General features: G+C 63.2%; 1 protein-coding gene across 3 annotated transcripts; it reads right to left on the reverse strand.

Annotated features, from left to right (window-relative positions):
- On the reverse strand, window positions 1-19,958 carry LOC115350351. 3 transcript variants are annotated; one of them, XM_030035911.2, is made up of 33 exons: window positions 19,348-19,957; window positions 16,147-16,254; window positions 14,555-14,710; window positions 13,712-13,843; window positions 13,405-13,596; window positions 13,240-13,323; window positions 13,006-13,124; window positions 12,723-12,837; window positions 12,362-12,448; window positions 11,926-12,041; window positions 11,601-11,745; window positions 11,280-11,386; window positions 11,086-11,161; window positions 10,792-10,926; window positions 10,588-10,719; window positions 10,062-10,318; window positions 9,821-9,944; window positions 9,461-9,655; window positions 8,997-9,152; window positions 8,277-8,497; window positions 7,759-7,936; window positions 7,298-7,444; window positions 6,673-7,071; window positions 6,203-6,322; window positions 3,483-5,024; window positions 2,995-3,075; window positions 2,671-2,757; window positions 2,442-2,533; window positions 2,118-2,203; window positions 1,487-1,553; window positions 1,196-1,359; window positions 780-914; window positions 1-569 (listed from the first exon to the last, which is right to left on the reverse strand). In XM_030035911.2, the coding sequence occupies exons 1-33, from the start codon at window positions 19,774-19,776 to the stop codon at window positions 334-336; spliced, it is 6,420 nt and encodes a 2,139-aa protein (XP_029891771.1). In that variant the 5' UTR covers window positions 19,777-19,957; the 3' UTR covers window positions 1-333. The 3 variants fall into 3 exon arrangements, with proteins under 3 accessions (XP_029891771.1, XP_029891772.1, XP_029891773.1); XM_030035912.2 differs by lacking the exon at window positions 16,147-16,254 and having other exon boundaries at window positions 10,792-10,929; window positions 11,086-11,167; XM_030035913.2 differs by lacking the exons at window positions 14,555-14,710; window positions 16,147-16,254 and having other exon boundaries at window positions 10,792-10,929; window positions 11,086-11,167; window positions 19,348-19,958.
- Window positions 19,959-23,762: the final 3,804 nt, after the last annotated feature.

Consider the following 23,762-nt stretch of genomic DNA (forward strand, 5'->3'; position numbering starts at 1 on the left):
TTGTTTTTTAATAAAAACAACTCCCCCCCCACACACACACCTGCTTGTGTTGCATGTTGGCAGGATGCCTGGGGAGCCAGTGGCACCCAGGGAGAGCACCGGGTGGGCGGGTGGGCAGGAGGGGTGCTCAGCGCCAGGCTGAGGCCAGGGGCTGTGGTGGCTGGGGCATGGTGCAGCACAGGGGCTGGCTGGAGCAGAGCTGCTTGCCACAGCCTCTCTCCCCTGGGGAGGCAGAGAGCAGTGAGCTGGTGCTGGGAGTGGAGACCGTGCCAGGATGGCACCCAAGAGGAGGATAAAGGGCAGGCTAGGGCTTTTCTCCCCCTCGGTTGGGGCTCACTCCTTCTTCCCAAAGAACTTCTTGAAGACAGATTTGTTCTTGGGCCGAGGGGGGCTAGGGGTCTTCTCCCCCAGCATGTCCCGCGGGCTCCCTGGCTGGGCCACGAAGGAGTGGCAGCGTGCCCGGGGCACGGCCGGTGCTTGCTCCCCGATGTACAGTGTGACGGAGTAGCTGCTCCCAGCCTCCACCAGCTCCTTGGGCATGGCCACCGGGGTGATCTTCTGGTAAGTGGCTGCAAAAGGCAGCAGTCAGTGGGGAGGGGAGGGTGCCAGCAGGTCCTGCCAGCCCCCCAGAGCCCTCCTCGAGTGGGGGTTGCAGCCCAGGGCACAGCGATGTGGGACCGGGTGGGTGCTGGAGCAGCATTGCACCTGTCCTTGGGTGTCTGTGGGGACAGGGGCAGTGGTGCCACCTCCTGGCAGTGGCAGCAAAACCAGGGCCATACCTGAGGTGAAGGAGTAGGACCTCCTCTTGTTGGCCACGAGCCCATAGTCGTCATCTGGGCAGCTGTTGTCCCACAGGCCAGGGGATCCCCTGGGTGACCACTGCTGCTCCCTGTGCCTGGCCCCACGAACATCCTCTGAAGCAGAATGGAGACATGTTGCAAGGCAAGGCCACCACAGGACACCCCTGTGTCAGCCCCAAAGAGGACACGGAAATATGTGGTTATCCCAGGAAGTGAAGGGAAGTAACCGGTCCTTCCCTGAACCCCATTCCTGGGCATGGGGCCCTGGCCCAGACACCACTGAGTTCAAGACTGACCGACAGCCTTCAGCTTCCCCCATTCGGCTCCCTTGCACCTCTCTGGGCTGGGGAGAGGAGTCAGGGGACAGCAGGAGCCCAGCCAGGCAGGAAAGTCACCTGCTACTGCCACAGACCCATCGGCTGGGCCATCCTGGCTGCCCAGAGGCTGCTGCAGCTGGGTGTTTGAGCGGGGCAGCACCACGATCTCCTGGCTCTTGGTGGTCGTGACCTGATGATGTCCCTGGAGGTACGAGCTCCCAGGGCTGGGGACCTTGCTGAAACTGGGAAGCAGCAGAGATTTAGTGAACCAGACTAGCCCACCGATGTCCTGCTGGAGCAGCACACAGCGGCAAGCATGCGAGAGAATTGTAACAACAAGACCTGGCTGGCCAGCTCCTGGCTACTCACCCCCCAGCACCACTGGTACCCTCAACACGGTGTGCTGCCACCTGGAAGTAATCCACTTCAGGGAAACCTGGGGGCACAGCAAACATCTTGCTAGCAGTGCACAGGACCATCTCGTAGAGCCAGCCCCAGCTCTGCATGCCTGTGCTGCATGGCTTGCCCCTCCGACCTCCTGCTGTAGAGCATGCTCTTGGTCCTACCAACCAGCCCAGGATTTCATGGTGGGGCCTGAACCCCCTCGGGTATGGGCACAGCAGTGGGAAGACCTCAGTATTACAGGACTCCTTGCCTGAAGGGCAGGCAAGGGGTTTCCAGGCCCCACAGAGGAGATGGAGGAAGACCAAGGCACAATTATAATTTTCCTGACACTGGCTTTTTGCTGCTGAGGCTCCACTGACGTCAGTCGTGCTATTCCTGATTTGTAACTGTGTATGTGGTATGGAAACAAAGCCTCCAAATCCTGCCTGGCAGAGAACTGCTGTTCCCGATACAGGTTGGGAGGATGCATAAATCAGAGACAATGCTGTGCTGCTTCTCTTCTGACCCCCCATGTATCACAGGGCTCAGCGGGGACTGCAGACCCATGGTAACTGCACATAGCCAGGCCCCTGCTCTGCCAGCAAGGGCTGCTCACCTGAGTTTTGCTGTAGCTTGGAGACCCATTCGTTCATGAGGGACTGGGAGGGGGCCCTCAGGAGGTACTCAGAGCCATCCCGCAGCCTGGGGAAGGGGAGAACAAGTCAGCAATGAGACAGACATGGGGTACAGGTACCACAGCCCCCACCAGCTTGGGAAAGAAGGGAAGCAGGTGAGAAAGAAGAAATCCCCATCTAGGCACTAGACTGAGCTGGCCCTGCCTGGGGGTATTGGTGTGCATCTATCCCAGCAAAGTCCCCTCCACCTGGGAGGGGTGCTGTGGCTAATAATACCCCAGTTACCCTGGGTTGAGGTGACTCACTGTAGCCTGAAGCAGTTGGTCTTCTTGGTGTACTCAGCATCTGGGGTGCAGACCGCCCCGGAGAGGTTCAGGGGAAGGGCGACCACAGAGCTCTGCAGCAACAGCAAGAGCAACAGTAGGGTTGGCAGGCTCTGCCTTCCCCAGCTGTGGGGGTGAGGGTGCCCTGCTGCCAGCATCCCCCCCTCGCTGCCAGCCCCCTCCCACATCACCCTGCTCTACCCCACCGTACCTTGAGGCTGTCCCGGCGGTCCTGGTAGAAGCACAGCGTCTGCCTCATCAGCACAGCATGGAAGAGGCCCCAGGCCCGGCAGCTGGCCTGTAGGATGAAGCAGAGGACAGCTGCAATGCCAACAGGTTTGGGAGAAGATGGGCAGTCCCTTGCCACTCAAAATGCACCCCAACCCTGGTAGGCTCTGCTCTCCCAGCATGGCCAGCAGCGCTGCCACGGTAGTGCCAGGAGCATCCCTGGCTTCACTCCTGCCCCAAAACCTGGATGCCCCCCGCCATGACCGAGCACCCCAGTCCCGAAGGAGCCCCACAGCCATGCTTGTACCTTCCTCCCTCCTGTCTGCAACACGTGCTTCCTTTCCAGCGTCCCCTCCATCATCTGAAACTCCGTTTTACCGGGAGGGGCCTGCAAGGGGACAGGGGATGAGTGAAGCAGCACTGGGGCCAGCGGTGCCAGCTCAGCCCCTGGGCACATGGGGTCATTCTGACCTATCCCCAGTGGGCGATGCCAAGGTGGGCATGGGACAACAGGAGCAATTTTCTGGCCTCGGCAGGGGCTGGGCTGTTTGTAGGCTTTTCGGGTGAAGTGCTGCCTTACTAAGGATGAGGGCTGGCGGGGGAGTGCTGCAGGGACCCCCAAATTGAGCACCTAGCTCCTCCCCACCCTGCCAGCTGCAGCAAAGGGACCACCACAGTCAGGGAGTCCCCAAACACAGGTCATGTTTGCTGGAGCAGGTAACCCAGCTGCTGCCTGAGGCATCCCCCAACCCCCTGCCTGACCGTGAGGGAGAGCCCCTGGGCCACAGCTCTCACCTTGCTGTCCTCCCTCTCTTCTTCCCCATGCCTCCACCGATCCGAGGCACCGGAGCTGTCCAAGGAGGCTGCGGACACCAGCTCCTCCACACGGGGGGACACCCCATGCCCGCTGGGGCTGCCACCACCGCTGTACCCCACACTGGGGCTCTTCTCTCCCAATGGACTGTGGAGGAGCCGGGCGGCAGTGGGAAGGGTGAACTTGGCCACAAGCACATTGTTGGCTGACGAGAGGATGAGGGGCCCGCCAGCAGTGGCATCGCGGCTCGGCAGGCTGCCTGCCCCACTCCCCGGCTGGCGGTGGGCATGGCTGCCTGCCGGCAGGCTGGGTGTCTGCTGCTCACCGGCCCCATCCCAGATGGCCTGCAGCTCCTCTTCTTCTTCCTCAAACTGCCTGTGGGCAGGGTGGCAAACCTCCCCGGTGCCTGACACAGGGCTGTGGGGCTGTGGGGACCCCAGCGCCCACTCGAAGACAGACAGCTGGGTGGGGGCGGCAGGGGAAACTGGGGACCCTCCAGGCTGGCCACTGCCAGCTGGCCGCTGTGTGCGGGCAGTGCCAGGGATGGCTCCTGCCCTGCCTGGGATGCTGGCAGGGGATGGCCCAAGCTCCACTCGAGCGGCTCTGCGATGCCTGGCCCTGTCAGTGGTGCCAGGGCTGCCATCCCGGCCCAGCTGGGCGGCCAGCTCGTCTCCCTCCCAGCTGACCCGCTCGTGCAGCACACCGACATGGGACGGCCGGCTCGGCCTGAAGTCCAGGAGGTCTTCACCGGCACTGCTGGGGCGCCGTGGGCTCCAGCGCTCCTCCCCAGCACGGTGTGCCCTTTGCCTGCTGTAGCTGGGGTTGAAGCTCACCTCCTCGAACCACGTTCCTCGCTCGCTCTTAGGGGATGTCCCCAGCCACTCACCAGGCCCCTGGGGACTGCGCCCATCCACAACTACCTCCTCCTGCCATCCAGCCCCATGTGTGCCTGTGGGCTCCCATGGCCTCACGCCCCAGCCCTGCCTCCGCTTCTGCCCCTCCGCCTCCTCCTGCCGCACTGCGGCCCCTCGGTGGCACCCCAGGACCACCGTGTCTTGGGGCAGCTCTAGGCTGAGCACGGAACCCAGGGAAAGGTGGGGGGCCATGGTTTTTGGGCCAGGGAGGCGGGGGTCCCGGGAGGCCGCCCCGCACTCAGCGTCGATGTCCCGCACCAGCGGGTTCCTGACGTAGAGCAGCAGCTCCCCGAGCGGGGCTCCAGCAGCGGCCGCTGCCGGCCCCCCCTTCGTCCGGCTGCACTTCTGAGGCCATGTGTTGCTGGGGCCATGGCGCTCCTCTGGCGCGGGCTGCAGGGAGCTGGCACCCATGATGCCCTGCAGCGTCAGCAGCCGGGCCTGCTCGGCCCTTGCCCGCTCCCGCCGCTGCAGGCTGTCGAAGAGGGAGCCCGCCCCTGCCTTGGGCAGGGTGTGGGAGGTGGCCGGCGTCCTGCTGCTGGGTGCCGGAGGGCGGTGGGCAACAGCAGGCAGCTGCTTCGCACTGGAGGTTTTCCCAACCTCCACCTGCGCCTGAGGACACAGAGAAGGAGAGAGGGGTGACCCCCATGGCTGGAGCCTCCGCCACCCTGTACTGACCACCCCCTCTCCATGCTGCACCTGGGCAAGCAGGGAACCAGGGGGAAGCAGGCAGCCAAAAATGCTCACCAGCAGCACATGCAGAGCTGGGAGCGGCACAGCTTCACCTCAGCCCCTCGAGGGCTGCTCCCACCTCGGCGCAGGCAGGGAAGAGGCAGGCAAGGGAACCTCTGCCCATAATGGAGTCCCACGGGTGCTGGAGTCCCAGCGGGGGCTGCCTGCGCCATATGGCTGTCCCCCTGCAGTGCTGCCCTCCAATCCACCACTTCTGGGTGGCTACTGAGACAGCAGTCACTGCCCTTAGGCAGCAGAGTGGGCAAATTCAAGGGCAGGGGCTGAGGACAGCCCCTTCCCCTCCCCTTCTGCACAGACACCCTCTCCAGCCCAGCTGCAGCCCCTCTCCTGGGTTTCCACAGATGCAAGGATGAAAGCAAAGGGCTTTGCCTGCAGGAGCTGAAGCAGTGTCCCCCTGTACCCCTTAGGCTGGAGGGTGCCTGTTAGCAAAACTCTCCTGGTAGCCTGGCAGCCCCTTGCCCTGCTTCAACGACCTCTGGCCTCTACGGCCCCCTGCCCTCTCCCTGGGCTACCCAGCCTAGCTGCACGGGGGCCCGGTTGCAGCTGCCCTCCAGGCTCCTCACACACAACCATTTGTGTGAGCTCTGGAGCAACAAACAGATGCAAGCCCCAACAAAATACCGGGCTCCCAGCCCCAGGGTTACAAGCCATGCAACCCAGTGAGCCCCCCCCCAAAACGTGCACCCTCACATGGTACCATCCACCCTTGCCCCCTTCAGTTGGCTTCACAAGGGACTGCTGCTGCACCCCAGCAATGGAGGTGGGGAGGCTCTCCCACTGGCTGCCAGCTCACCGTGCCTCCTGTGGCCACCAAAACCACTTACCCAGGGGCCGAAACTGCAGCCAGCCCCGTCTGAGCCCCATCTTCGCATGCCCCAGCGCCCACACTCTGGAGCCCACAGCACTGGGAGGGTTTCCCCTCTCTCGAGGAACCAATGCTGGCAGGGCACAGCAGCACAGCCAGGAGGGTCGGTAGCAGGCGGATTCACGCCATGCAGCCACTCTGCCCGGCATGCAGCCTTCCCCAGGGACGTTACCTCTTCCACCAGCTGGTGAGGCGGCTTTCTCTTTCGCTTTAAACTACCCCAAGTGTTTCCTAAAAGCCCCTGGCAACGCTTCCAAAAGGTTTTACAGCCTGGGGATTTAGTGGCAGGGAGCTGAGCGGGGGAAGAGAGAGACACAGAAAGAGTTGAGGGCAGAGTGGGTGAGGAGCTGCAGCAGGAGAGCGCAGGCAAAGTGGGTGGCACAAGCTGGTCCTCAGCCCTTGGGCATCGCTCGGCATCAGCACAGCCAAAGGTCCCTCTCCTGAGGCTGACGCAGCCCCAACAGCTCACTTGGAAATGGCCCGGGGAGGTCCCAGCATGGTGGCTACCCCATAGGCCTCAAAGCCTCCTGGTCTGCATGGGGGCAGAGCTCCAGAGAGCTGCCCTGGGTGCACAGTGGTGGCCGGCCCACACTGGGTGCTCACCCATGGTTCTGCTGAAGCCGTCTACCGTCCCCCACGTACCGTCCGCAGCACCTCCTCCCCTGGCCGCTCGTTGCCGCCCACTGGCTGCTCCTTCTTCTTCTCGCCCTTCTTGCCGATGCTGAGGATGAGGTTGACCGTCCCCCCCAGCCCGCTGGGGCCCCATGGTGGCAGCAGCAGCGTGGAGGTCTCAGCAGGATCCCAGATGACAGACTCCTCGGGACGTCCCACACCGTGGGGTGTTGAGCTGCTGGGCTCCCCCCAGCTCTGCTCCACTCCCGAAGGGGCATCTGAGAGGGGCCATGCTGGTGGGGAGATGGCCACTCCTGCTGGCTGCCGTGGCTCCGATCTTGGCATGGGCTTCAGGAGGGAGCAGGGTGTGAACTCCACTGGGCTGTGGATGCTCTCCAGCTGAGGCTGAGCACACAGGGCATGCTGTTCCTGGGGAGCAAGACAAGAGAGGGAACGTGGAGGAAGGGCTGCCAGGGCCAGGCACTTTCTCAGGACAATCTTCCCTTTGCCCTGCCTGAACCCCAGAGAGTCCCAGAGTTATTGGCACACATCCCTCCCCTACTTCTGCACCACCCACTCTGTCCAGTGCCTCTGCTACCCTCAGCCTCGAGGCTGGTCCTGCTCCCCAACAGTCTCATCGTGGCTGGGTACTCACTTGGCTGGTAGGGGACATGCCTGAGGGGCCTTCCGGGTCCCTTCTGTCCTCCTGCTTGCTCCCCGGGTCCCGCTGATGCCTCTGTGCTCGCCAGCGCACCAGCACCCAGCCCAGCATGCTCTGCAGCTCCTCCAAGCGCTCCTTTATCTGAGGGGAGGAGAGATGCTGGGCAGCCTGCAAGGACCCTGGGCCCAGGGACACTGGCCCTACCAGGACACCTCATTACAGAGCAGTTTAGGAGTTTTTTGGGAGTGGGATACAGTCAGTCACATCATCTCAAGTCTCAGCATCCATTGCTGGGTGAAACCCCTTCCTGCCCTGAGCAGCCCCGGGGATGCATGGCCAGCCCCGTACCACTCGCTGGGGCTCTGCACCTGCACCTTGCTCCCTCCTCCAGGGGCTGTCCCCAGAGGATTTCGGGGGGTGCTGAGGCTCCCCAACCCCATTTCCCCTGTCCTTACTGTTGCGCTTAGGTAGTGCTCCTCGGACACCAGCTGCTGCCCTGATGCTGCCAGTGCCTCAAACTCCTTGAGCTTCCCTTCGATCCTCCTCTCCAGCTCCTCACATGGAGTCTCCAGAAGGCTGTGGCCACTTGGGCTTTCAGAGAAGATCTGAGCCCGCGTGTCCTCCGTCCAGGAGCTGTGGGCACATGAAAGAAAGGCTGAGCGGGCTGAGGAACGACCCAGCCCCTCCTCAGCCCTGCAGGCCCCAGGGAAGCCATTCCCATGCTCAGAGATGGCTGGAAGCAGCTCACTAGGGTAGTGGCAAGTGTGGCAGGGCAGGGCAAGGTGCCATGGGGCTGCCCCCGGCAGGCAGCCCTGACACAGCCCTTTGTTCCAGGCTCCCCATGGTCTTGCCTGGCTGCAGCTCTGGCACTGCCCACATACTCACCAGCAGCCCATGCTCTGGCAATGCCATGCTCTCACCAGCTCCCCCCCAACCACCACAGAGGCAACCCCGACAGCTCATCACCACTTACATCATGGCTAAGTAATCCTTGAAGAAGTGCCGCAGCCGGCTAGCCTGCTGCATGCGGGCCCGGGTCTCCTGCAGCAGCTCCTGCAGTCCTGCCCAGGCCCACAGCGTCCCCTGCACCTCCCGGCTGATGGGGCACAGCCGAGCAGGGCAGAGCTCTTGCAAGTGAGCAGCTGCCCTCTCCAGCTCCTCCAGCTTCCCCTGCAGGGTCTCTGATACCACACACTAAAGATCACAAGGCAGAAAAGGTTCAGGATGCATCCAACCGCTCTTTGCCCAGGATGAACTCCCCTGCACTCTGGGATGCAGGGCCGGAGGGGAGGATGGAAGGGAGGATGCTGGCACAGGGGCTGCAGGGAGCGGGCAGAGCCACCCTTGGTAGGGAGGATGAGCAGAGCGGAGGGCTGCTTGGTTTCCCTGCTCTGCTTCTGTGAGTCACCTCCCCGCCGGCGGGAAGATGAGCAAGGTGCTGGCAGCTGGGCACTGGCACACGGGAGCTGATGCAAGCTCTCTCCCCTTGCCTGGCCCATGCTGGCAGAGGGGAGCGGAGTGGGGCAGAGCTCAGCTTGGCTGGAAAATTCCAGCCCAGCCCAGCCCGCCGTGGCATGCCAAGGCTTACAACACCTGGGCCCCTGGGGGCCAGTGCCTCTCTGGGACAGCCCCAGCCAGCCAGGACACCTGCCCACCATGGGCACGGCCGGCCACAGTGTTCCCCGGGTCTCACCTCCATCTCCTGCTGCTGGCTCAGCAAGCCCTGCAGCCCCTGGAGATCCTTCTCACTCTTGACTGTGGTGAAGCCGCTCTCTGCTTGGGCAGTGTCTCGAGCCAGCGCCTCGGCTCTGCATCGAAGGGTCTCCAGGCACGGTGACACCTCCGCCACCTAGATGGGCAGGGGTGGGGGGGAAGACAGATGAGCCCTGGTGTGAGAGCTGTGCCACCACTTGCCATGCAGCCCCAGCCCACCCCAGCCTGGGGGTACCCTGCCATGCACCTGCAAAAGGGCAGGGAGGACCAGCCATGGCAGGGATAGGGATACCAGCCTTGCACAGAGTGGTCCCCATATATCCCAATGCCCTTGTGTCCCACTGCGACCAGCCGAAGCATATGCTCCGTCCTAACTAGCCAGCATGTCCAACTGCAGGTAGACCACGTGGCTGCATCCCCAGACCCTCCACCTCCATCTCCTACCAGGTGTTCCAGGCTCTCTGTCTCCGCCGCCACCTCCATGACCCGCTCTCGCTCCTTCGCTGAGTCGTTCAGCATCTCCACAGCCTCCTGCAGCTCTCCCAAGGGGCGGCTCATGTTGTCACTGCTCAGCAGCTGGTCAGCCTGGGCTGAGAGCAGGGGAAAAGACCCCTGCGAGCCACAACACCCACTCCCTGGCTGAAGCCAACAGAAACACTGGGCGTGAGGGAGATGGGGAATGACCCCCCAGGCAGCTGGGCCTGAGGGGGGCACCCACAGGGTCACCCTGCTAGCCGCAGAACAACCCTTGAGCTGGTCCCGGGTGCTGGGTGATCCCAAGGGACACCTGGCCACACTGCTCACCGCTGCAGGTCCCTGCTGGCTTCGTGCCTCCTCCTCTTGCAGGTCCTGCAGGAACTCAGACAGGACTAGGGAGTCACGCAGGTCTGCTGCCCGGCGCCGCAGGGCTGCCTGCACATGTGCCAACCTGTGGGGACAGGCACCCGTCACAAGTGCTGGCACCCTCTGCACCTCCTTGGGGTGAGCATCCTCCTCCCTGCTCATCCTGGGGACCGGAGAGGAGGAACCTTCCCTCGGGACTCACTTCTCCTCCACCATCTCCACCTTCCTCTGCATCTTCCTTGCCCCATCATGCTCAGCGGGTGGCTCGCCCACTGCTTCCTCCCGCAGCGCCTGGAGCTTGAGGCCACACAGCAGGAGCTGCCTCTCCAGCTGGCCCATCTCCTCGAGGTCCCAGCGCAGCTCTGCCGGGCTTCTCATGGTGGCTGGCTCCGAGAGTGACCCGGCCACGGCTTGCAGCCACCGCTCAGCCCGGTCCAGCTCCCCCACCAGCCTCAGTGCCTGCGGGGAGAGTGGGGAACCCATCAGCCTGGCTCTGAGCCACCCAGGGGAGGCAGGAGCCATGCTGCCACCCCACTGCAGGTACCCAGGGCACCAGCAGCTTGGGCAGCAAAGTTGGAGCAGCACGCAGGCTGCAAGGTCAGCCAGAGATGTCGGTGCTAATGCTGCAGCTCCAGTCCCCGTTGGCACTGGCTTCGCTTGCCAATCCCCAGCAAGCTGCTGCGATTGGGGCATGCCCCTGTGCCCACCCCAGCCGAGCCTCCGTGTACCTTATCGATTTCCCGCAGCACGGCACCATTCTCCTGGTGCTTCCTCTGCAGGTCCTCCCACAGCTCCCCCAGCTCCCGCAGCATGGCCTCCACCTGCGGGCTCCCCAGGGGTCCCCCTGGTGCTGGCTCCTCCTGGGAGGCAGGGAAGGCAGTTAGGACAGGCCTTGCCTGGTGTATCCCCACCCCACACCCAAGGGGCCTCACCAGGAGCACAGCCCTGGTGCTGGAGCTGGAGTCCAGGGGCTCCCGCTGCATCTGTGCTGCCTCTGGGCTCTCCACGTCCCCCACCGGACACAGGGGGACTCTGGGACACATGCTGTCCTTGTGCGGGCACACGGTCTGCCGAGGAGCAGAGAGACAACATGCATTAGGGCCCAGACCAGGGACGGACATGAGTGCACAGGCATGCATGCCCATGAGCAAGCAGGAGGGTGTCCCCCTCGACACTGGCTCCCCTGGCTGGGCTGGGAGCAAAGGGGGCTCTTGGGGAGACATTACCGCGTTCACTGCCTGACAGACGTCCTGCAGCTGGGCCTCTGGCTGCTGCGTCCCCGACTCAGCCTCTGTCTCTCTCCTCCTCCCGCAGAGAGGGGGACAGTCAGGATTGCAAGGTCCCCCCTTGCACAGAGCACCCCATGCCTATTCCCTTCGACTCCATCCCACTCCCCACAGCCACCTCCACGAGTCAGTACCTTTTGCTGTCCCCGCCGTGAGGGGGCTGCCCTGCCGCTGGGGAGCCAGGTCTGCTCTCCTCCTCCATCCCATGCTCCGCCATCTTCCTCGGCATGTCCTTCGGCACCTACAGCACAAAAGCTCCCATTCCTCCTTTGCCAGCCCAAAGCAATTATCACTTTGTCCCAGGCCTGGCACTTATCACCTCCCGTAAGTGGTAAGGCCAGGTCACAGGTGTGCTCAGCTTGGGCTTTGCCCAACTCCCGAACTCCTTTCCCACAAGCTCCCCCATCTTCCTGAGGCAGAGGCGCTGGAGATGCCTGGAGGCAGGCAGTGCTCACCATGCTCCCAGGGCCTCTCGTCCATTTATCTTTTGCTTCCTTCCCTCCAGCCCCACAGCTGCTATCATCTCCTCGGCGTTCTGCACTCCGAGCCACAGCTTCGCCCACTGGGGAACTGCCCGCCAGGGCTGGAGCCTTCTCCATCCTGGGACAGGGGTGCAAGGGAGGCCCAGGGGTGCAGAGGATGGAGAAAAGAGCAACGTTAAGTGGAGCTGGTGCCCCAGAGAGCCTGCCAGGGGTTAACCCAGGTCTTTCCCCAAGCCTCTGGCTCCAGCACTGGGGGACAGGGTTGAGGCCCTGGGGCTCCTGCCGCACTGTACCCTACCTCAGCACCTGCTGGAGCTGTGCCCAGCTTTCCTTGACATCTCGGTGCTTAGGGGTGACTTGGGCTGCCAGGGTGGGCTGCAGGCTGAGGAGCTGGGACACAGTCACATCCAGCATCTGGAAGAGAGAGAGCAGCTGGGGAGCGATGACAGGCCTGGCAAGGGATGAGCCACCGCAGCTGTGGCACGAGTGCATGATGGCAACCCACCCCCAGCCTTGTGGGGGCAGGAGAGGCAGCGAGTGCGAAGTCCAGTCCCCTGCTGTCCCCGGGGAGGCTCCCCCATCCATCACACAGCCCCGGCCACCCCACGCGGCTGTGGGGTGCCCACCGAGCCCCCAGCCTTGCTGATGCCAGTGCTGACCCGGGAAGGCACACATCCTTGCTCTGTCAGGTTGCTTCCCAGGGCTCAGAGGATGAGGCAGAGCCTTGCACTTACCATCACCTGGCTGGCTATGTCCCTGACATCCCGATCCCGGTATGGCTCACCCTCCCCTGGCTTCCCTGCACCGCAGACGCTCCTCTGCTGTAAGAAGGAGCTGCAGTCAGCAGTGGGAGGTGGATGGGGACCTGCCCTCAGCTCCAGCAGAAAGGGACGCTGCAAAGCCGTGCTTGCCGCTCTGGCTCCCCTTCTTACACCAGGATCCATCCCCCAGCTCTCTCCCCGAGCTCCAGGGTGAGGGTGCTGGGACAACAGCAGCCCCCATGCAGGGGTACGAGAACAAGGTGCTGCCCACCCAGTTTCGCTCTGGCCATGCAATAGCCCTGCACCAGGCTGACCCTGGTTCCAGTGCTGGTACCTTGGCGTGGATGGCCCTGAGCAGGGTATCTGCTTGCTGGAGGAAGGCAGCCACCTCCAGGGCCAGATGCAGAGCCTCGTGGTGCTCCTTCAGGGTCTCCTGCAGCCGCAGCCACCTGCGTGGGTGGAAGGGGAGAAGTGAAGGGCAGCCTGTGCCCCACTGGGTAGCTGTGCAGAGCTGGGGCAAAGGGAGGCAGGTGGGAGGTTTGGGGGGTCCTGCTTCCCAGCCTGTCAGGTCCCAGCACCCGGCTCAGTCCCGCTCAGCCTGTGTCCCCTCCACTCACATTTTGTTGAGGTGCTTGCGCCGGGCTGAGATGCTCCTGCTCTCGCTTTTGCCTTGTTTCTCCAGCTTCTGGGCCAGGCTGTTCAGCTCCTTGTGCAGACTCTGGAACTGCTGCTCCTCCTGGCCCGAGTGGAGAGACAGACATCAGTATCCGCCTTCAGGGGCCTGCACCATGCCCCAGCCTCGTGGGGTTTGGGGTCCCCAGCACACTGGCAGCCCCCCAACAGCCTCTCACCTGCTTCAAGTCAAGGATGCGGCGGGTGAGCTGGACCTTGTCCAGGCTTTCCTGCAGGAGGGCTGCCAAGGAGGGCTTCTCCTCCTGGGCCAGGGAAGGGTGTGAGAAGACAGAGGGACAGCCTGGCTGCTCCTCTCCCCGAACCGCACTCCCCGCACCCCACACCTTGTGCCTGATCCACGCCTCCAGCCGCTCAGCTTTCCTGTTGAAGTCTTGCAGGCCCCGCAGCCCCCCCAGGGCTTTGCTCTGACTGGCAGCCGTCTCCTTCAGGAGCTGCCACTGGTCCCGCAGGGCCAGCAGCTGCTTCCGCACCGCCTCAGCGCTGGGCCTCGCCCGCCACATCAGCTGCTCGCCCATCTGTGCGGCGAAGGGACGCACTCAGGGCCAGGGGCTCCCCTGGACCCTCCAATGCAGAGGGCCTGGGGACACAGGTGCTGCGGGGAAGGGGAGGTGTGCCACTGCCCAGCCTCACCTGGTTGAGCTTTATCAGTGTGTTCTCGAAATCCTTCATGTCCCACTGCAGGGTCTGAGCCATCTCTGCCCAGTCCTGGAGGTCGCAGCCGTCCTTCAGGTCCCGCAGCTTGCCTTGCACCCAGCCCTCCGCCTGCAACATGGGAAGAGCCACGTGGCCAGGCGCCTCTGCCAGAGCCCCGAGGACGCGGCTTCGGGGACCCAAGCCCAAACCCCCGCAAAGCCGTGACAGGGACTGAAGGGCACCCTTTTGGCTGACAACCCGTTTGTTCCAAGCACCAACAGGCTAGCAAAGGGGGTCAGGACAGCATCAGTGGCAACGGGGGTGGGAAGGCAAGCAGCATCTCGCTTCTTTCCAGCATCTGCCCCAGCCCAGCAGAAGCAGCTGGGGGGGCCCACACGCAGGCCAGTCTGGGGGGTCTCTGCACAGGACACCCCTGCATGAAGCATCTCTTCTTCCTGCACTTTGCTCCCTGGTGCAAGCACTTGTGCACCCTCCCAGGCACGGTGTGGAAGCAGCTCCCCCACGCCATCCCTGTTCCCATGCCGCTAAGGAGGAAGAGGGGCTGGGAGGAGGAGGAGGAGGATGGGGGACGGGAGGAGCGTGCGCACGTGGGGAGGAAGCAGGGCCCTGGTGCAGGCTGACCCCCTCTCCCTGGGGCCGACAGCCAGGGAGAGGCAGCCAAACATGATCTCATGCCATAACCACGGCTTCGCTCGGGGCCGGGAGTTCAGCCCTCCTCGCTGTGCACCCCACCCCGCAGCTCACATGAAAGGCTGCCGGTGGCCCACCTGGCCCCGCTCCCCGTGCAGCCCCTTGGGCGGCTGCCCCAGCTGGTCTCACCTGCAGCATCTCCTGGTTGAACTGGGCTACCAGAGGGCTCGGGTCGAGGAGGGGGGCTGCTCCTGCGCTGCTTCGCCCACCACATCCTGGTGCCGTGGTGAGTTCCTTGCCCTTTGGGGTCTCTTTCTGGGGTGACAATGCTGGAGCTCCTGCCAGCTAGGGCAGGCAGAGGCAGGGGGGTCAGTGTGCCACCTCAGGGAGCCCTCCCCATCACCTCCCAGGAGTGTTTCAGAAACCCAAATAAAGTATGTCAGCCTGCCTCATCCACGATCCCACTCCTTCACTGACATCTTTGGGTTCTCGCCCAGCTCCCCGAGGCAGAGCTCCCCTCCACCAAGGCTGTACCAGTGGCTTTCACAGTCCCAGCAGGGGGTTGCCAAGCTGTTCCTCAGCCCTGGGTCCTTCTGGGCTGGCGAGATGGCACCCAGCACCTGGGCTGGTCCCTGTGCCCACTTTGGAGGCGGATGTGGTGCTTGCTGCCCCCCCAGCCTGAGGCTGCGCATCCCTGCAAGGAGCATTCGTGTCTGTGGCATCTGTTTGTGGTGGTGTCACGTGTGGTGATGTCTGTGGTGTCACCCTGGGGGACACTGCCAGGGGACGCGATGGGGGAACTATGGGCCAGGTCCTAAATGAGCTCAGCCCACCGCTCCTTCAGGGGCACTCAGAGACCCCCATGCCAAGCAAGCGGCAGCGGGGGCAGAAAGCGCAGCACTTCCCCTGGGACGCAGCCTCACGGGTGGCCGGTGCTGACGAAACCCTCTGTCAGGGCTCCAGCTCCACTGGGGCTGATGGCGAAGGTCAGCCAGAGAAAGTGCTAGCCCCCCTCCAAGCTCAGCCCCGGGCCTAGCTGCACGCAGCCTAGGAGACGGCGCAGCCACCTGGGCACTCACTTCCCACCCTGGGCACTCACTTCTCACCCTGCTGCCTGGCGACAGGGACCTGACCGCACACTAACTGGTGGCAAACAGGAGCCTGAGCATCTTCAGGAGAAACCTGAAGGTGCAGGGCTCGCTGCCTCCTCTCACCAGGCAGAAATTGCTCCTGGGGCCAGCCTGGGGCAGCCCTCCCTCCCCAAGGGGGCTGGGTGTGAGCTGCCCCGTGGGGTCCCAGCTGCACTCGAGCCCACGAGGGAGCAATCTCCCGGGAGCCTGCAGAGCAGTGGGGTTCGGGCAACTGTTTCAGGCTCTCTAAGCACTCTGGCATGTTCTGCCCTGCTGACGGCATGGGAGTCGCTTTTCAAAGCCTTTCTGCCTAACCACAAGAACTACAGAAATCCTCTGTCTTTTTTTTTTTTTTTTTTAAATAGCAACATAATTCTCAGGCCCTCCTGCGACTCCAGGATCTTCAGTCTCTTGACGTGGCCAGGGCTGGAGGAGCCCCTAATCCAGCTCCCTTGGAAGTGATAAAACCTCTAGGCACTGGCCTGGGGGCTGACCCCTTGCCCTGTCATGCCCACCTTGTCCCCTTGCTCATTTAAAGCGGTAAGGCTCCCTCCGTGCCCGGGCAGACCACGAGCGGCTACCCTCACTTGCTCAGCCCCAAGCTGTGCCCCTGGGTCAGGCCCTCCTAAACAGCGAGGGCAGAGGATGTACCGCATAGAAGGGGGAACCTCTGTCCACTGGAGAGCAGAAACCACCGGCCTGGGGGCTCCCAGACTCCTGCTGCTCATCCTCCGCATCCACGCCCTTCCTGAGGAAGACCTAGAGACGGGAAGGTGCAGCCGTGAGCCTGGAAGTGCTTGACCATCCTAGCAGCTGAGGGGACGGAGGAGCGTGCACCCACCTCCCCCTGCCCTGGGCCAGAGGAGGCTGCCAGCAGTATCCAGACACCACTTGGCCAGGCTCTTGCCCAACCCTCTTGATGCATCCAGGCCAGGCTCCTCTATGCATCACCTGCAGCTCCTGCCACGTGTTCAGCCAGGAGCAAGAGCTCCTAAGCTTGCTTTGCTCAGTGCCTTCTCCATTTTAGCTCCCCACACCCCCCCCTTTTTCCCCTTGAATTGACTCCAAAGCCAGCAGAAACCCATCCAGTGGTCACCACTGGCCCCTGGTCATCTAAGGATGCTCAGAGTCAGCCCCCCCGCCCATCTCCAGGACAGCAGGGCAGAGGCGCGAGGGCACAGGAGGACAATAACCTCCAAACCTCTCAGCTGCTGATCCCTGACCTCAACCTGTCTGGGAAGCAAGAGTTAAGGGGGTGGCTGACTCGCAGGGAAGGGCTCCCGGGGGACAGGGTGAGGGTGGGAGCAGGAGACGCAGGAGGAAGGAAGTCCAGGAGCTTCGGCCAGGCACAGAGAGGAGGTCCAGGATGAACTCTGCGTTACCTTATCCTTAATGGAGCCCAGCCCCAGGAGAAGAGGTGCGTGGGATTGCTTGGATCATGCACAAGGGCAGTCACTCTCATCCTCTACGGATGGATCATTTCCTGGGCTGTCGGATATAGCGGGCCAATTTAGGGACCTCCTTCCACTCCCTCCCCGGAGCCACCTTGCTGCCTCCGTAACAGCTGTTCACACGCGCACAGGGCAACACAAGGTGGTGGGCAATGTGCGCTGTCCCGATACCCCCTCCTCTGAGACCGCAGCAAACGGGATGTTGGATCACCCAGAGCTGGACCTAGCCCACCACCGCTCAGACCACTCCAGACTTGGGACAGTGTCCAAGGGGGAACCAACCCAGACAAAGCAGGACTCCCTCCCTGCACAGAAAAGTGGCTTCCTACCATCTCTGCAGGACTGCAGAAGAGTCCCAATGTGGATGGCAGCCGCCAGCACTAGAGCTGCTGCCACCAACAGCCCTATAACCCCTGGGAGACCAGCACCACCAGACCTTTCCAGGGGCCTGCAAAGCCCAGCTGGTGGCTGCAGAGGACAGACCACCGCACCACGCCACAGCATCCCATCCTGAGCAGACAAAGCAGGCAGGGAGTGAGGCTGAGTCACGTAGGCGCAGCGAGAGCTCAGCGCGTCTGGCAGGAGGGTGCCAGAAGGAGAAGGCACCCCCTTGCCTGACCACAGGGCCGAGAGGTTTGGATGACTGTTTAGGGAACGGCGGGGAGCTAAACGTGAAGTGCTTATGGGGCATAAGTCCCTAGGAAGCCCCTCTTCTAGGCTGCAGCGTCCCACACGGGCTGCAGCCTGCGAGCCTTCCCCCAGGGCTCAGCTGTGGGAGACAAGCCTGCAGGTGACACGGGACCTTTATTTAAAGTCCCCGTCTCGCAATCAGCCACAGGAAAACAGGGCTGCCAGCACAAGGATGACTTCATCCTTCCCGCAGAGCTGCTCCACTGGGACTGCCCCCGCTCCCCGGTCCCTCTGGCCAGAGCCGGGTCCTTGCTCTGGCAAAACAACAAACTCTCACAGCCACCAAAGGCTGGGAGAAGGAGCAGTGCCTTCCTCCGCATCCATAAGGTGCCATGCTAATGGCTCCCCAGCAGGACCTCAGGCTTCACGACATGAGCAAATCCACACATGAGACGAGTGCAGTGGCCTCAGCTTCCTCCACTGCAAATGCTTCTTTCCCTCGTTAATAGCAAAATTAACACAGCACACAGGCTCGCTGCGTTCCCGTAGAAGAGTAGGTGCCAATGACTTCCCATGAGCAAGACAAGCGAGGCCAGACCCTCCTGGGCTGCACTGGGCTCATCCTGGAGTCCCCTATTCCTACAGGGCAGGAGCGAGGGCCAGAGCTGGGGGCTCGGCGGCACACTTGGGAAAGCCCCAGTGTGCCCTGCCAGGGGGACAGCATTCCCTTCTCTCCTCCGGCTGCCATCCCACTTAACGCACGCTTTCCCCTGTGCCCTGGCTCTCCCTCTCTCTCCCAAAATTCCGTCTTGCAGCCTGCCCCCCCTTCCAGCTCCACCCCTCCCAGGCCGGACAGGCAGGAGGGGCTGATCCTGGCAGCCTCCAGAGAGTCCCGCACCACACCACCGTGCCGAGCACGTGTCCCTACCTTATATGAAAGGGGGGGAGCCCTCATGCCGATGCCCCTTGGGCTGCGCAGACTCTGGCCGCCCAGTGAGAAGCTGCCTGCATGCCGGAGGAAGCGGCAGCTCTTGCAAGGCCGTGCCTAGCCTTTATTGGCAATGAAGACAAGGGTTTTGGCAGTGGGCTGAGCGGCTCTCCCTAGCGCTACCCTGCTGGGAAACCAGCTGTTGCAGGTCAGGGTTAAATCCCAAGGAGCTCCTGCCTGCTCTTGCCAGCAACGGCAAGGTCTCTGAGCTGCCTTCCGCACCATCCCAGCCACACAGGGGGTCTCCCAGGCTCCCGCACTGATGCATTCGGACCTCCACGCCTGCTAGCACTCAGACTTGGAGGGTGGGGTGCCAGGAGCCCTGGGTCCTGCTCCTAGCCTTGTCCCGGCTCTGCCTGGCTGTGTGGCCCTTCATGAGTCACTTCCCTTCTCCCAGCCTCCGTTTCCCCTCTGGTAAACGTGAGAACGAGTTCCCAGCTCCCCGCACACAACTGCATCATAAGCGAGCATCCCAAGAGCTGAGCCCTCCATAGCCAGGCTCTGGGGCAGAGCTTTTCTGGGTCATCTCAGCCCTAGGGAAAGCTCGTCTCCAGCTCACCCGCAAAGACCTCCTGCACTCCAGCCTGACGGTACAGAGAAGCGCCCTCGGGGGCATGGGAGGAAAAGCAACTATCCCACGAGCCCTGTAGTGAGTGCTGCCTGGGGGGCACAGGGACAAGGCAGCAGGGATCCCCAGGACCTACCCGTCCCTTGGCAGCCAGGGACGGGGAGCCGCAGGGAAGACGGGGAGAGAGCAGGGCACAGGGTACAGGGAGCGCTTACCTTGAACTGAGCTTTCCCTGTCCTGCTGTTGTTGTTGTTGTGGTTCCTCTCGCCGGCGGTCCGGGCAGGGTCCCCGGGTCCCCCTGCGTCCCCCGCGCGAGCCTCCCCGTGCCAGTTGGACAGCGTGATCTTCTTAATGGAGCGGGCAAGGGAGTTGCTGTTCAGCTGCTCCTCGTCGGTCGCCTCATCCTCGCCGGGGCTGGGGCTGCGGCGCTGGCCCTCGGGGGCGGCGGGGCCGGCCCGGGCTTGGGCCAAGTAGAGGGAGATGCGCTCGTTGAGGCTGCGGCGGAGGCCGCGGTGGTTGTCCAGAGCGGAGGCGAGGGCGATGCCGGGGCAGGCGCCCCCGGAGAAGTCGGCGGCACACTTGGGCAGCGAGAGCTTGGTGCTGATGGTGAAGGGCTGCACCTTCCTCGCCGTGCTGCCCGACATCCTCGCTCTCCCCGCCGCCGCCGCCGGCGGGCAGGGGGCCAGCCGGGGGGCGCGGCCCGGGCACCGTGGGGCGAAGCGGCAGCGCGGAGCCCCCGCCGCACGGGAGCGCCGGTGATGGAGACGGCCCGGGCGGCGCCGGCTCCTTCCCCGGGGCGGGCGGCGGCGGCGGGGCCGCCCCTTCCCGCGGGGGCGCTCAGCGGGGCGGCCCCGCGGCGGGGGGCAGCGGCGCAGGGGGCGGCCCGGCTCCCATGGCAGGAGCGGGAAGGCGCGGGCGGCCGGCCGGCCTCGGCTGCCTGGGCGGACCCTCCCGGCCCCGCCGGGGCGCGTCCCCTCCCCTGCCCGGGTCCCTCCTCCCGCGGCGGGCAGGGGAGGCGGGGGAGAGCCGCCGCGCCCTGCCCTGCCCTGCCCTGCCCTGCCTTCCCTTCCCCGGCCGGCTTCAGTCGTCCACCTTCTTGCGCAGGTTGAGGAGGCAGAGCAGGCAGGTGAGCAGGGCCTGGCGGCTCTCCCGGGAGCGCAGCCGGCGCCCCAGGCGGCGGAGCGGCGGCAGGAGGCGCTTGCGGGCCAGCGGCAGCAGGCGGGCGAGCAGGGCGCGCAGCAGCGGGGCGGCCAGCGGCGGGGCGGGCATGCTGCCCCCCGAGCCTGCGGGCGCACCGTCAGCCCCCGGCGCCCTCCGCCCCCCGAGGCGCCTCGGCGGATCGGGGGGTGCCCAGGAGCTCCTCACGCTTCGGACCTTCCGACCCGAGCGGGATGCGGGAGGCCGAGCGCGGTGCTCGGGGGTCCGCACCCCTCTGGGAGCAGGGGGCTGCTTGGGGGAGGCTCGGGGGAGAAGCACTGGAGGGGACTGCTCTCCTCCCCACCTCTTCCCCTGGTCACTCTTACCCTCCTTGGGATCCTTCCTGCTCTGGGACACCGCTCGGCCCTTTCTCCCAGAGGAGCCTCTACCGCTCAGCTCCCCCCCACGTGGACCTTCCACCAGCCCAAATGGCAGGAACAGCTCCAGAGCGAGGGACAACAGCAAAAAAAAACAGCTGCCCATTTAAATGCCCCCTCCTCCCAGACCAGACACATGCTCCCTGTAAGCGATACTGCCCAGGACCCCATTTGTCCGGGTGGCAGTGCCGGGGGAAGAAGGGGGGTGAGGGAGGAACAACGTCTGCCCGCCACAGAAATGTGGGCTGGCGGGATGGGGTCCTGTTTCACTACAAGGCTTCACAGAAGCCCCTGAGCAGGCAGCCGGGTCCAAAATATGCTTGCCTGTCATTCTGTGCCAGCGCCAGCAATTGCCACCCTGCTCCCACAAGGGCCAGGAATGCAGACCAGGCGGACCGCCAAGGAGAGCAAGCAAGGGATGCCCCAAGGCACGAAGCACAGAGGAGCAGATGGGCACTTCCCTGGGGAAGAGCTGCTATCTGGCTCCATGCAGGGCTCCAGAGCAGGCTGGTAACCAGTGTCCCATGCTTTCCAGCTGTGCTCCCAAGCTAAGCTAGCATGGGGCAAGCAGCCAGGGCCCTGCAGACCAGGGGAGCGCAAGCTAGCCAGGGTGAGGGTGCAGGCAGGAAGGTCCATGGCTCACGTCTGTGCCCTTCTGCTTCCCTCCTGTGCCTAACCTTTGTTTTGTTCCTGGTGGCTGTCTGGCTTCATTTCCTCCCCTTGTTGTTCCCTTCAAAAATCCTGCCAAGGCCCAACTCTTGGCTCCCACTCAAGCAGAATTTAGGAGAATGAACAGACACGAGGGACTGAAAGCTACTGCTCCTTCTCCCAGCCTGCCTGATGCAAGCTGTCCCTTGTCCAGCAAGTCCCATCCAAGGGCGGTTAGTTCAGCCAGGGTGACCTTTCCCAGCCCTGTGGATTCCTCTTGGGGAGCCAGCCATGGATGAGGAAAGTGGGCTGGTCATGCCTCAGCATAGAGATATCATGTGCCGAAACCAGAAACAGTTCCCCGACAGCTCAGCTCCAGGCCCCAGGAGCTGCAAAGACTGGGGCTGACGTCAGCCCCTTGGGACTGGCCTCCCAGAGCCTCCTGGGCTCCAGGTCTGCTGTGGTCAGAGGACTTTGGCACAGGCGCACCACTCTGCTGCGTGCTGCTGCTGGCCCTGTGCTGGCAGTGTTACGGGGAGTGGGAAGAATGCAGGTGAAGGAAGCAGGAGCCAAAGCTTTGCTGCAGCTGTGTCAGGGTTTACGTTTCCCTGTTAGGGAGATTCTCCCCTTTTATCAGGGAGGCAGCGGGTGCAGTGCTTGGCATGCTCTTGAGACTCCTGGTTCGCTGTGCCGCAGCTGATCCCAGGTAAGTCACTGCCTTGCTCAGTGCCTTGATTTCCCCAGCAGTACAGCCCCAGTGGGAATATCCCCTCCCTGTGCAGAGGGCCCTTGCAGCATCCTGCCTCTGAGCAGGCTGGGGACCACTGCAGTAAAAAGTGCAGTGTCCCTGGTCAGTGGCAGTGACTGCAGTGATGGAGGGGAATGGAGATCTTATTCCCCAGGGAGCCTTAGCTATTCCTAGGAAAAGCCCTGCCTGTGCCAGGGGAACCAATCATCCTGCCGTGCCTGCCAGGGGAATCCTGTCCTTGGGTCCCATGGGGAAAGGGAGGTGCCAGCCAGGTGCAGAGGTATGGCAGCATGTTCCTGGGGGCATTGCATCTGAGGGTTATGTGGCAGAGGTACAAAAGGAGGGGGATGGAAAATCCCTTGGGAACTGAGGGGCTTCAGTGTGTGGCCTCTGCAGAAACCTGCTCCTTCCCAGGGAGCAAGCACAGATAATGGCAGGAGGGGTTGCCCTGCTGGGAGAGCCAGATGCTTGCAACACCCCAGCACCGGGTGGAAAGTGGGGCAGGGCTTGTTTGCCAAGCTCTTGGGACTCATAAAGAGGCAGATTTTTTTTTGCCTCTGCCAAAAATGCAGAGATGTTGCTGAGCTGCTTTCCTGATCTGGAAGGTCAGGGGGTTTAGCCTCCCTTCACAGTTGGGCAAAAGCACAGTCCAAGGAGGTGATGGGACTTAATCCTGCTCCTCTGGTGAGTCAGGCACAGAGCTGGGAAGAGAATGCAACCTCGAAAGAAAAGAAAATCCCACCAGTATCTACTTCCAAGCACAAGATTTAGGGCACTGGAGTCCTGTACCCGTGTGTCTCCTGGGCCAAAGCCTGTAGAGCCTTGCTGTAACCTGATCCACGGAGGACTTTCTGCTCCTGCAGTCGCTGCTCTGTCTCTCAACACTTTTTCTTGTCTATCCTTCATCCCTCTTTACCAAGGAGCTCAAAATCCCTCACCAGGTGGCCGGCTCCTTTTTTGCTGGGTGCATATCAAGGCTGCTTCTTTTCAGACATCCATTTTCTTTATCATACCAGTTGCACAAGGAAGTATCCCCTATTTAATTGCCAGCGAGGGCTGGGATGCACTTCCCGAGCCCAAACAGAGACCGTGTACCCCTCCGTAGCACTTATTTCTCTCAGGTGGTCAGTTAGCAGCTGGACATCAGCAAAAAAGGCGCAGGAGATGCCCCTGGGTGGTGCGAGGCAGGCACAGGGTCCCGGGAAACCTGCGGACAGAGCAGCGCTGGCAACGGGAGAGCAGGGCTGGAAGCAACCCAGCTGCAGGGGCTGTCCTCAGGCTGGTGGCAGGACTGTGCAGAGCTGTCCTCTTGTCTTCTCCTCCCTGCAGTCCCAAAGCCCTGAGGATTTGGCTTGCCCAAAGTCCAGCCCCTTCCTTCTTGCTGTTGAGCAGGGGTGAACTCACAGCCCACACGTCCTCTGGGCAGATCCTGGGTCTGGAGCCAGCCGGTGCCTGTCTCCTCTGGGAGAGGACAACCTGCTGGGAGGCTACCTCAGAGGAGGCATGGCTGGAGGGTCAGGAGTGTGGGACACGCCAGCCTTTGGGCAGGACGTGGCTGTGCTACCTCCTGGTATGACCCCTCTTGGTCGCTGCTGCCCGTCGGCAGAGGGAAAGCCGCGTGAGCAGCCTTGTGCCCTGTCAGCCGACAGGCAAAGCTGGC

Source organism: Aquila chrysaetos, chromosome 13 (assembly GCF_900496995.4).
Source record: "Aquila chrysaetos chrysaetos chromosome 13, bAquChr1.4, whole genome shotgun sequence".
Lineage (NCBI taxonomy): Eukaryota > Metazoa > Chordata > Aves > Accipitriformes > Accipitridae > Aquila > Aquila chrysaetos.

Bases quoted from the DNA above. Each gene is read 5' to 3' on its own strand.
- LOC115350351 (XM_030035911.2), bottom strand. From the start codon at position 19,776: ATGTCGGGCAGCACGGCGAGGAAGGTGCAGCCCTTCACCATCAGCACC. The intron at 11,162-11,279 runs GTACTGACTCGT...CTGCGGGAGGAG, and splicing joins CACGGCGGGGACAGCAAAAG to GAGAGAGACAGAGGCTGAGT. The intron at 7,937-8,276 runs GTAAGTGGTGAT...ATGTGCCCACAG, and splicing joins AAGGATTACTTAGCCATGAT to CTCCTGGACGGAGGACACGC.